The sequence below is a fragment of the Mobula hypostoma genome, chromosome 31 (genome assembly GCF_963921235.1).
Source record: "Mobula hypostoma chromosome 31, sMobHyp1.1, whole genome shotgun sequence".
NCBI classification, from domain to species: domain Eukaryota; kingdom Metazoa; phylum Chordata; class Chondrichthyes; order Myliobatiformes; family Myliobatidae; genus Mobula; species Mobula hypostoma.
This window is the reverse complement of record NC_086127.1, coordinates 1,846,643-1,860,070: the sequence shown is the minus strand read 5'-3', so window position 1 is coordinate 1,860,070 and position 13,428 is coordinate 1,846,643. Positions and strand designations below refer to the sequence as shown.

General features: G+C 42.2%; 1 protein-coding gene across 10 annotated transcripts in view; it reads right to left on the bottom strand.

The window, feature by feature from the left end:
• Positions 1-13,428, bottom strand: part of LOC134339971 (NACHT, LRR and PYD domains-containing protein 3-like) — a 75,292-nt gene that overhangs the window by 4,814 nt on the left and 57,050 nt on the right. For 9 of the 10 annotated variants that reach the window (XM_063036794.1, XM_063036795.1, XM_063036787.1 and 6 more), the window contains 4 exons: positions 6,908-7,077; positions 4,119-4,290; positions 1,788-3,423; positions 827-913 (listed from right to left, as the gene is read on the bottom strand). In XM_063036794.1, coding sequence (XP_062892864.1) covers positions 827-913; positions 1,788-3,423; positions 4,119-4,290; positions 6,908-7,077 — 2,065 coding nt within the window. The remainder of the gene's footprint in view (positions 1-826; positions 914-1,787; positions 3,424-4,118; positions 4,291-6,907; positions 7,078-13,428) is intronic. The other variant, XM_063036791.1, reaches the window with a different exon arrangement.

Here is a 13,428-nt window from a genome sequence, read left to right as displayed (position 1 = left end):
TCTTCATATTCACGCTCTCATTCAATTCTATTATTTATCAGCTTCATATATTTTATCTAAATGCACATATATAATGGAGCAACTAGCAACCGTCTGAGGATGTCTGCGAACCAGGCGGCATTTAGATTATGAGAACACAGAGCCTTCTTTCATTTTCATTTAGAAATGCATACATACATTAAACATACAAATGGGCACATTAAAAAACGTCTCAAATTCCCGAGTCGAGCCTACTTATGATTTACCACTGGAAATCAAAGGTGATTCTTCAGTCTGAGACACTAGACCTGAACAGGGAAGATAACAACTCGCTTTGCTCATTATCTGTGTTTCCATCTTGTTTCCATCTTCCTGGCACCCCTACAGGAAATTTTCGACGTCAGTTCCTTCAGTTGTCAGTCTATGAACCCGCTCCCCGCACCCTCCCCCCCTTTCCTTCATTCCTTGTCGATTTACATTGGCATCCATTATTCAGCTGTTTGTGAAGTCTGATGCCTCTGTCAATTCGATGTGTCCGCCTTATCAGTAACCATACCGATTTTAACCTGTGATATTTCAGGCTTGCCACTCAACTAACTCTCTCCAACAGGGGTCGAGCATCGGTAATCAAGACTCTCATTCTGAATGCATGGTCGCTACCAGAATCTTTCCTGACACAGATGCTGCCTGCCCTATTGATTTTTGCAGAAGCTTGATGGTTACTGCGATTATAACCTCAGCAATCTCTAGTCTGCTGATGTATACAGTAGAGTGTTTGACATCAATTTACACACTAATCAGAAATCTAATGCAATAGTTCCGGTCGGCATTTTAAACCATTACTCACTCCAAAGTTTGTATTTTGCAGTCAACTTTTTCCAAAGACTTCAAGATGAGCTTCACTCCAGAGTCTTGTAGTTTATTCTGATTCAATCTAAGCATCCAATATAAACACGAGTAATTAATTGATCCCGATACGGAAAACCCAAAAGCATAGGGTAATAAATCGATCTGTTTATTTCCCACGTGATGTAGAGAAGGTGATTCGAAACCAGCTTAACAACTATTGTAACTAAGTCAATGTTCCCTTTGAGCTTAATTACTAAACTTGAAATTAACTCCAATGATCACGATGTACGCAGGCAGGATATAATCACAACTTGAGCCAAAGTGTATTAAGGCAATTTATGGCAATTTATGTCACAGAATTCTGGGTACATGCAGTTAAAAAACAATCTTTGCAACCTGTTGAAGTTCATGAGGTTGAATAACATACAGCCGAATGCCGGCAAATCCTGGCATAGGCATCAGAACGCCATTTATTTGCCGGATTCCAATTTCAGGCCAATACCAACTTCCCATTTCAAGCACGAACGAACTCACCTACAAAACACACCCACTCCGCAAGACTTCAAGTAGCTTGAGAGGAAGAAAATCATAAGGTAATCAAATGGATGCCATTCCTTGATGATGTGCGACTGTAAGCAGCAATCAGTTTCACGACAAAATACTTGTCACCTAACTTTGAGCTGCGCTTATCGCCATCAGGATGCAAATGTCATTGAAATAAAATATTATAAGAGTGTTTTCTTGAATCATGCAAGTGTAGGAATTTTAAGGGTTAAATACTTTCAACGTTAATCTAAAAGAGATAGATGTATAGATAGATAGATAGATAGATAGATAGATAGATAGATAGATAGATAGATACAGAAATAGATAGATAGATAGATAGATAGATAGATAGATAGATAGATAGATAGATAGATAGATAGATAGAGATATATCCACTGTATTTGATAAATTACCTCAGAATTACACATCTGTGCAGCATGGGTTCCAGTTTCTGAATTTCTTCTGGCTGTACAAAGCATGAACTGAGATCCAACTCCTCAATCATCCCAGAATAGATTAAAGTTCTGGATAAAACGGTGCAGTCGAGAGAAGTGAGACGCAGTTGGTTTAACTTAACTGTTGTAGTGGGAGTAAGCACCTCTTGCAATACTTGATCGTCTCCAAATTCAAGCAAGGAGTACAGTGTGTGTAAAACCATGCTTTGTTCCATGTGTTTCAGGCGTCTTTTAACACTTTCCCTGAGCCATTGGGAGATGCACGAATGAACTTCAGAACGGTTTGAACCCAGTTGCCGCTTGAGGCGATCCACTGATATCTGCGAAGACAGGCCAACGAGAAAAAGTGAAAATGTCCTGAATCTGCCGGTAGTGTCCGTAAATTGCTGATCGAGCAGCCCTTTCAGTTGAGCTATTGGAGTATCTAGGATTTTCGCAACTGCAGCAAGGAAGTCTCGTACAACAGAGTGCCTGAACTCATAAACAAGACCACTGTTCTGTTTGTCTGCGTCCTGGATCATAAAGGCAGAGGTAAAGTTTGGAGGGCAGTAATTCATTTCACTCAAAGCGCCGGCTTCAAAAGAAAGCGTGTTATGCGTAATTCCTTTGTAGGCTAATCCGCCAACTTTAACTAAACTCTCCAGAGTTGGCTTGTCGTCATATCCGCATGCTCTGCAAAGAGGTACGATGTAGTCAAAGAGCACCTGGGTATGGTTTATGACGGGCATTGCCTTCTGTTCCTCTCTTTGTGGTTTGTGAGATTCTAGTGAGGAGGCGAGGGCGTAGCAAAATAGAGGGTCGCAACACATGTTTCGCAATATGTCATTCTGCTCAATTAATTGCACAATACCGTTTGCGTACTGCTCATTGGCGAGATAACTGCAAAAATATTCTTTTGCTTTCTCAGAAGTGAAACCCGTGATTTGGGAGGTTGAATCTACTGTTACATGACACAACGTTTCCTGCTTCCAAAGCCGGGCTGTGATCAGCACTGAGCAACCTTTCAGAAACTCTCCCTGTAGGAGGCAGCGCAGGATGTCGCGTACTAAACAAATAGACTCTGGTCCGGTACATCTGTGCCGTGGATCGCTGTTTCTTTCATCATCAGGGAAACTGATGGGTGGATCCAAATGACTTAAATCATCAAATATAAATAATAAGCGTTTGGGTTCTTTCCACAAGTCATCCAGATAATTTTCCAAGTGAGGATATGTGTCAGCTATCAATCCACTTAACGTTATTCTACCTTTTATTGCATTTAAATGCTGAACTTTTAAATGAAGGACGAATTTGAACTCTTCATATGTAATTCCCTTCGCCCAGTCGTGGATTATCTTCTGTATTAGGGTGGTTTTCCCAGTCCCTGCAGCCCCATAGACGACGCTGATGTTGGTCTTATCAGTATCGCTGCTGCGTCTTTTCAATAGTTCATGGATCTCAACGTGATCATTACTTTTTTCTGTTACATCGCCATGCTCAGTGTGTGTCAAGGTAATCCTCGGCTCAGTATAGATGTCAGAAATTAAACGTGACTTGGGCATTTTCATATTCCTACTCTGAACTCGGAGATTGTATCTGTGTTGAAGTATCACTTCTGAAATAATGAATAAAAAATAAACAATTCAATGGTTCAGTTTTTGTTCCATCATAGACATACTGAACTGCAAACTAAATAAAGGCTGATTACAGACTGACAAACAATAATAATAACTGTCCTTGACTATGGATATACAGTAATATTATCATCAATTAAAATTGGATTAAACATTTGTTCATAACCCATATATCTAACATGAAATTTTAAAATTATATATAATTATTAGCACGAAACATTGCATTGAGGTAACATCACCAATTTATGTATCAACAAGTTGACTTTGTCATTGGTAGATGAATTTGCCAGAATTTCCACTGAGAAGTTGCCTACCCGTCAGTGTGCACTCCGAATTAGTAAATCCGTGCGGAAAAGCTCATCACAATAGTTGTTGTTTTTTTTTTCTGGATCATCGAATAAATGATATTTCATTTATGTGTCCATTTCCTATGCAGTTGTTTCACAATACTTCTGTAATATTGAATCCTGTTTTGAAATGTGCCCTCTTAAGAACTGACGAGTGGGCATTCCCTTGTAATTACATTTTATTTTACTTCTGAATGTCGATGTCTCAAACTAGCTTACATGTTGGATTGTGTTTTTGGTTATCTGTTCAGAACTATTTTTTTTATTTTATGAACTTGCATGCAGCAGATTTATATGGCTGCAAGTGTATTTTCCCCTCAGAAACTTACCTTCCTCAACTTTCTGTTCCAGCAATATAAGCAGATATTGCCGGTCTACTGGCTTTCTGATAAGTGTATTCCAAAATATTCTACATCCCTGAACGTCTCCCTGAAGTAGTAATTTCAACAGTAGTTGCGAAGCGTCGAGCCTTTTGTTACTTCTGTTCAGCTTTCTTATTTCCTGAAAAGGCAAATGTGATGCATTTTGAAACGTCATTTCATTAACTTTATCAGTAGTAATATTAGCGCTTATATAAATCCGATATTAAGTGGGATCTGATACAAAACAATTTAGGATCGGAATCTGCATCCTTAGAAAATAAAGACGACAAGGTCATGTGCAATCCACTGTCACATATTCAGAAAGCTGATGGAGGCAATAACCTTTATTGATATCAAAGTCAAGGTCTGTTTGGCAAGTGACCCGTGCCGACGAATCTATCCAAGTCGACTATTGTAGTCGAAGGCTAACAGACGGCATCTCCACATCCAAGTCCAATTCTAAGTACAAGTGCTCAGGAAGCAGAAGGAAAAGGCATGCCCAGGGTTTAGCAGATGGTGTATGTGCCTATGTGCTTGGATGTAAGGGGGAAGGGGGACTTGATTTACTGTGGTTGCTTTGTTGCGTATTGTGTTCTGTTCAGTTCTGCCCTGTGATATCCTGCTAAGTAATGCAAAAATGCAATGATTGCACATAATTCATTGTAACGGAAAGTTATAGCTTTCAACATCCGAACTGGATCCTACAACCACACAGACACACACACAGACACACACAGACACACACACACACACACACACACACACACAGACAGACACACACACACTTTAATTTCTACGAAGGAATCGATTCCCATGCGACACCCCTGTCCAATTGTTCTAAACCCACCAAAATCCCCCCCGGCCCTATCCTTGCACGGGTGACAAGTGGCACACTTGCCCGTCAACCTCTTCCTCACTACCATTCAGTGCTAAAATAGTTTTTTTCCAGGTGAGGTGACCGATCATTTGGGTAATCTACTGTAACCAGTGCTCCCTATGTAGCCTCCTAAATATCAATGAGACCCGGCCTGGACTGCGATACTACTTCGTAGAGCACCTTCGTCCGTCTCGATAAGCGGAATATCCCTGTGACTACCTATTTCAATTCCACTTGCCACTCCCATTCAAACATGTCGGTCCATGGCCTTCTGTACTGCAGCGATAAGGCCACACTAGAGACTCAGGCCACACTCTGACTTATATTCCGGTATTTACTCCCCTTCTCTCCTTCACCATGCTTCATTCCTGTTTCATCTCTCGCCTTACTTGTCCACCACCTCTGTCTCCGCTTTCCATTCCTTCCATGGTGTACTCTTCTCACCTATCAGATCTCACTTGCTGCCTCTTAATGTGTTCTTCCATGTGTGTGTTTCGATGATTTCCATCATCGGCCAATTTTCTCAACTTCGTGCTATGTTTGTGTCGGAATCATGTGCTGGCATTTATGGGCTGCCCCCAGCATATCCTCGAGTGTGATGGTTGTTAACAAAATCAACGATTTCACTTAATGCTTCGATGTTCACGCGATAAATAATCTAATCCTTATACTGATGTCCATGACAAGGATTGCTGAGCTCTCTGTTTCACAGAAACATGGCTCATCGCCGGCACACTATACCCGTAGCTCGATCCAGAGAGGGTCTCAATTTTCGGGGAAAATAAATGTGGCCTACAATTTCGGGGAAGGCAAGTGGAAGAGGTATATACATCATGCTAAGCTCATTGCCTAGATGTAACGGCATTGTGGTACACTCGTTCTCTTAACCAGAAGCGTCAACTCAATAACGCCAACCACTCTGCTTCGACATATTCCTTACTGCAGTGCACAGAACGTGACAAGCAGGTTGCCATGAATATAAACAGTCTACTCTGACACGTTTCATTTCCTGGCAGTGGAACAAATGCAGCCTTGCTTGAATAAACCATCAGGGCAATACCTGCAGCAGCAGGAGACCCAGCACCTGAAAACGGCGACATGATCATCAAGAGTGCTGATGCTACCAGGAAGAGCCCAAAGACCAAGAGTGTATTGGGTGTCAAAGAGGGGTAGCACCTCTAGTGGGGGATAATATGGTGTCCTTTTCAAGGCGGTTAGTCCACCTTTCGTCCCCACCTGGCACTCAGCTCTCACCTGTGGCTCCCCGAAGATGCTTGCATGTGACAGCGGCCACACCCCGGGGAACGGCTTCAGCAAGCCGGCTGAACCAGGTGAGGGGTAGCTGACGGGTCTGAAACCCTCGGTGAGATAGGGAGTTGTCTATCCCAGCATGTGAAGACAGACTCCGGCAGATTGAGCGGGCGAGACCAATGGAAGGGCCAACGGTCAAGAATGCGGTCTCTGCAAGCGTCGTGGAACGGGTAGAGCAGGAAAAGGCACAGAAGACCTCCTGGTCGTCCACTGCGCCTAATCCCATCTCCAGCCGTCTCAACTCTGTCTTGTAACTGGATCCAGGTGGGAATTGGGAAGAGAGAGTTAGGCGGACGCTGCGCAACTCTCCCTCACTTACATCCAACCACGAGATAGTCTGGACACCATCATACTTGTGTTGAGGTCCTCATCGACGTTGACGATGGACGAACACAAAGAGCATGGCAGCAAGAATGCCCGCTTCATGTTTCAACCTCAAACCAAGCATCACAATTTTTATGTTATACGACTTAATACTAAAAGGATTAGCGGCCATATCGTTGATTGGGCAAAATGTATCCAGACTTCACAAAACTTCATACAACACGCCAAAAGACATAATCCATACCTCAAAGTTTATTTCTGGCGTTCTACCTGTACTCTCGTGCGTCTCAATAATCTGCTCTACGACATCTTTAATTGTCGATTCCAATTTGTCACGGCAGATTTCCGTAATTCTGTACAGCTTGAGATCGGTGTATCGCGCCAATTCTTGTGTAATTTCGTTAACACCATCTTCTGCCAATGTGCCAAAAAGACATATTAATGGAATCTCTGCCTGTTAGCAAATGATTTTACTCTTAACTAATTGCCATTGTAAATTGAGGCTTGTCAACTTTTAACTTCCTCATTCCATTTCAATCAATCTGCTTTCCCAACGAAATGGAAAACCTGCTTCATTTCCCTGTCTTAATCCATTCGTTGTTTCGTCATCCACTGACTAATCTCTCTACTTTCTCAGTAGGACTTTAGCTTTTTTATTACTGGTTATTTTCTGTATAGTGTAACTTGTTTTAACTTCTAATCTTATCTTTTTTTTAATTATTTTTCCATAACGAACAATACCAATTCGATTACCCCTTGGTTCGTAGATGCTTTTTGTTTATGCTATTTCTTCATCTTACTTATAATATTGAGGAATCAAATACCCTCTTTATTAGTAGATATTTTGTTGATATTTCCCCCTGTTCGATTCTATTTGAAGCAAAAATGTTTTGCAGGCAGTACTCCACATTCTGGATCGGTTTACCACTGATATCTATAGACAATAAAAGAGAGCGGGAAGGGAATATTGAAGATACAGTAATTGCATTTTATCCCTTGGCACACAAGCATAATCTTCAAGTTTTTTTTTTGCAGTACAGTCAAACTGAGGACAAGTTTGTCTTTAGGGCAGAGTAGCTTGCAGGGCATGAGAATTACATTTCCCAGGCCATTGACTCTTCCTTGCTTTCTCAACTTTCAATTCTTGTTCTTCCCGTCACAGGTCACGAAATACTGGAATGACTAAACATACAGCAGGCATGCAGTATATACACATAGATGTACATACACACTCATAAGCAGTATATGAAGTATATACATACATATACAACATTTAAACATCGATATATGCACAGACTCATGCACAGTATTAGAATTTCCACTGTGCATAGACATATACGGCATACGCATACCGATATGCATTCAAACTGCACACACACACTCTGGTTCCACTGAAAGGAAACAAAACTTCGAAGACACCAAGGCATATAATAAATGTATTGCTTGATTAGCAAAAACGATCAACTTAATATACTGGTTAAGAGAAGATCAAGCGTATGAATGTGTGTGATTTTTGTTTTAATCTATCTTGCTATCTTGGAAGCACAAGTACGTTTTAAGTATATTAGAACGTTTTTGACAAGAGCAGGCTATTCTGGCCAATAAAACTTGACAAATTTATATTCACAGAGCGCTTTAAAATATCTATGAATTTTCGATTCAAAGTCCCAAAGGTACTCCTCTCAACTACACAACTAGGTAGATTTTTCCACGTGTCTATCAACCGTTGTGTAAAGAAATGCTTCCTGATGTTAGTTTGAAATGACTCGTAAACCAATCTCCACCTGTAACCCTGTTTCCCGTTGATGGATTAATTTTCAAGTAACAGCTGGCATCCACTTTACTTATACCCTGAATGAATTTGAACACGTCTTTCATGTCTCCACTTAATCTACGTATGCTTAGGCTAAAACGATATAATTTGTTTCACTGCTCAAACCCTACAGACCTGGAATGAGTTTCTTCGCTCTCTTTGAACTGCCCAGTGCCTTCAGATCCTTCACAACATATGGAGACACCGCTGAAGGAGGATATCTCTGTATTTGAACTCCACTGATTGCATTACATTGCACAAAATTTTTTTACACTTCCAAATCACTTCTGTGCGTTGTCCAGATATTGATAGTGATGAGTCTACTAGAACGCTAAAATCCTTCCCATACATTGCACTTTCTAACTCCAGACACCCCAATTGTACAATTAGATCTAATATTCATACTTCATACATGTAATGTCTGTCATTTACTTTCATTAAATTTTCTCTGCCATTTATCTGCCCACATCTCGATTTTTTTTGAGTCTATCCGCATTGATACTGCTGCCTGACTGTTATCAAACCATCCCCCTATGCTTGAGTCTTCTGCAGACTTTACTAGTTTATTTGTTATGTGTTTATCTAAATCTTTAACTTAAATTAAAAGCAGCAGCGGCTTCAAAACTGAACCCCATGAAATCGCACTTTAAACATCTTCTAGGTATGAAAACGATTCTCTCATCACAAGTCGTTGTTTTGTGTCTTGCGCCAATTGTGCACCCATTCGCGCATCTTACCCTCAATCCCAACATTCTGAAATTTGGTTACCTGTCGGTACCTTGTCGAAGGGCTTCTGAAAGGACAAGTGAATTATCTATCTATTTATCTATATATATATATACACACACACACACACACATATATATATATATATATCTGTATATATACCGCTTTATTATTATTATAGATTTTAGATACCTCTTCAGAGAACTCCAGCATATTACTAAAACCTCATTTCCCCTCTCCGAACCCATGCTGGCTTACTGACAATGCCTGTTCTGATCAACTGATTATAAATCTCATTATTTTTTAATGCTTCCACTATATTACCTACGGATAGCGCCTCGTGAGGTTTCACCGCTAACTCAGTGGTCTTTCTGCAAAACAGTGTTTGGATGATGTTTAGAGAGAACAAGTGCTTCGGAATGCGAGCCATCCCATCAGGGTAGCGGGTATTTTATAAGTGTGCCGTCACCGGTATGACATGTGGTCTTTGTTCGTCGGGAGATAAAGAGAGAGCACGCTGGAGAGAACCATTGGTAGGATTGGACCGGTAGGGGAAGGTGATTCGATGGAGCAATCTGCGTGCGTCTGCTGAGTATTTGTGAATATGGCTTTCAGCAAAGTTGTGTTCCAACTTGTGCACATTTGTCCGTTTAATTATAATGGGCCCTTTATGTGTTTCTGTTACTTTATTTGCTTTACTAACCCATTATTTAAGTTAACGTTCATAAATATAATTCCTGTAATCCTGTGCAATATTATTTCCTGGCACCGAGATCTAACAGGGGAGCAAATTACGCAGCATTCATACAAACCGGGGGTTGTGTGGCAGAGACGTCCCAATCTCATGAATTTGGCGGGACTGGAGTGTGTATTTCGTAGACATAGGCAGCCCAAAGAAAGCAGGCTCACATTGCAGCGGATCGTAAGGTTTCTTTGAATGTTCTGTAATTGTCCTGAGCATTGATCCAATGGGTTGTGTATTAAAGCCTGAGTTAAACTATTGTTCGATAAAGTGATTAAGACACGTGGTTACGGATGCTGCAGGAGGTCACCGGTCGTGCAAAACAACGAGATAACCAATAACGAATGGGTGTGTATTAGAAGAGGTGAACATTCGTAGCCCGAATGAATTCCTTATCCGGAATCTGAGTACAGTTAATTTTTGGGAACAGTTACCATCATGGAGCGGAGGGTTGACAAAATGGGGGGCAAATACTTTGTTTTAGATCACACTAGCGCTGATCTGCTTGATACTATCGCGGCCCCTTAAGAGCCGGGTTTGGGGTATGTGTGCTGTTCATACGTTCCGGATGGAGGCGAATGTATAAGGGTGCCGTATCGGAAGCCGAGATGCCTGTACGTGAGAGCGGAAGCGTTAAAACTAGTTTGATTTGTTTCTGTCACCAGGTTCGATTATGGCCCAAGTGCGGAATGAGAGACACTGAAGCAGGTCGATAGTTCATAGACTTTAATACGAACAGCGTTAACCGGAAAAGAATACTATAAATGCTAGGCCAAACAGGGCCGTTAACTGAAAAACTCAAATGGAAAACAAAGCCTACACTGCGACTGGAAAGACGAACCAAGAATAAACGAATACGGCTGGACTTCAGAGTCAGTTGACTCTACAGTCCAAATTTTTCAGGCAAGGCGGAATGCAAGCAAGCAGCGAAACGTTTCTCTGCCCAAGTGCCGACAAATAATACGACCGAGTGAATGGAATTAAACATTATTACAATAAAATTATAAGTAGCTGAGACGTGCATATTCATGAGCTCCATTGCCGAGTCGGCAGCGCTGCCGAATTCATGGTTGTGACAGGACCCGTCTCTGTAGGCTCAGCCCCAGAGGCACCAGAAACCTAGGTCCGCTGGATTTCCCCGATGAGGGACTTGTCCAAGATGTCCTTCAGTGATGCCGGTAGATAAGTACCATGGTGTGCACTGCCAATAACGGAGGCAAAGACCTCCACGTAGAACAGGAGCGAGTGCTTTTACAGAGGTAGTTCAACCAAGTGACACCGTGAGACGGATCATACTGAAAACGAGGACTCTCCGATTGGAGCTAAACGGGCATCTGCTTCAACAATAAAACTAACAGAATTCCTGAGCTTAAAATTTAACAAGTTGAAACAGAAAGCACCAGGAAACCGCATTACAAAGAGCGAATCGCTTGAGAAAGAAACAATGAACTCTTAAACCATTAATAACTGTTGTTAAGCACCAATTGACCAATTAGGTGCTCTGAAGACCTCAGGATGCCCTTCACAGCCCTGCAGAAATCATTACTATTAGCCCTTCCCGATAGCTAGCACCTAACGGCCCTGGAAGACCTGGAAACTCGAGATGCAGTGACGACCAGAGAGACTTGAGGTACTCCAGAGGGAAACGTTGAAGACTTAGAGAGGCAGGGAGACATGGCGATCCAGTGCCTTGGGAACCCCAAAAGACCCAGAGACCAGGGAATCACGAGAGACAAAGATACCTGGGAATCCCAAGACACTGAGAGACCGGGGAATCCGTGCTTGTGACGTTGTGTGCGGAGCGAGATACTGCAGTGGTCCGATTTGGATGTTCAATGAGTGCACCAGCGAGAGTTGAAAATTCTGAGTTGGTATCACTTCTTACCTTTCTGGAAAATAAACGGCCAAGTCCCAGTCTGGAGAGTCCTAGTTATCATAGACTCAGAATGTTTTCGGGGCCAACACTCCTGAAGGGGAAGAGGATTGTGAGACTTTGGCAGAACCGACCTCTCAGATGCTGGATGACTGGCAGTGCTCTGATAATGTGAACAACAAACAGCCACAAGTCGAGAGTCTGAGTGTTCTGACTGCTGACGTACTGAGATCTTTGAAGACGCAGGACCCTTTGGCTTTTTCTGCTGGGGCACATGCAAGCACTAGAAAGCGTTTTTTCGTTGCGAAGACGAGCCCAGTAAAGCTTATGACTGGATTTCAAACATAGATTACTGAGCATGCTTCGATTCTAGAAGGTGAGGACTACGCCTTATCTCCCTTTGGCTGATCCCCAGCCCAAGCGATTCAACCGGTCATTGTTAGACAAAATCAGAACCTTAGAGTTAAATAAACAAGAACAAATTATATCAACATTTTGGGCATCTGGTCCACTGCTACAACAGCACACAGAATGAAACTACCGGGTATTTGCCGTATTATCTGATGTTTGGCCGTGAAGTGAGTTAGCCCGTTTCTCTGTCTTTTGGGACTGGCGGTGAAGATTTTCCACAGAACACTAATCTGAAATTTCTGAATAATACGAGGAGGAAGTTGCAAAGGCTTACGAACTAACGGAGTTTTCGGCTACCTAGCAGAAAAAGAGGAGGGATGATCAAAGGGTTGGGTTCTCTGAACTGGAACCTGGAAACCGTGTCCTCATCACAAAAATTTGAGGCTACCGGAGAAGCACATGTTGGATCACCGCTGGGCTGCTACGCCCTATCTACGTCGATGCGAAACGTACCACTTTTCTGAGTGAAAGGAGAGGATGGGAATGGACTGTCAAGAATCTCCATTCGAGCCACCTTAGGCAAGAGGAACGAGTTGACCCAGAGGCTGATCTGGACCTTACAACGACATGAAAGAACTAACTGACAATCAAAGGAAAGGGCTGGACCGAGTCTAACTATTGAATTTCATAGGGTCTCAGAGGATGAGGAAGTGGTGGTGTGGTTTATGCTGCCCTTCGCAAACTGCTTAATCACTGAAAAAAGCAATTCTAATCCTGTTCATAGCAACAGGCAGGGAAGTTTGTGGTTAGGCAATGACAAGTGGCTGGACTCTTAGGTAACTCGGCATGTCGGCGGGCCCAGCCACGCGACAAAATGACCTGAGTTGTCGAGAGGCACGAGTAATGTCAGGAAGGGGCAACACCATTCAGACAGAAAGAGCCCAGGTATTGCCTGAAACTGAATAATTAAATAATTGGATAAGAAGGTTTCAGATAGTCAAGAAACCACCTGCTATGCTGGGTTATGTCGCCCTCGGGGAAAAGAGCGTAGCACATGTCCCCAAGGTGAGATTCGTCACTGCCTGTTACACCTCGATCGGAGGTACTGATGTCACGAAATTTCTGTAAGAAATTGTATTATTCAGGAAAGGGTGATACTTTCTCTCAAAACTATAGGGACATGATTATTTTTGATGGGGGAAATTGTAAGGTTTTCACTGCTAGCAGAATGATATTTCTGTAGAAGCAGTGTTCGGTGTG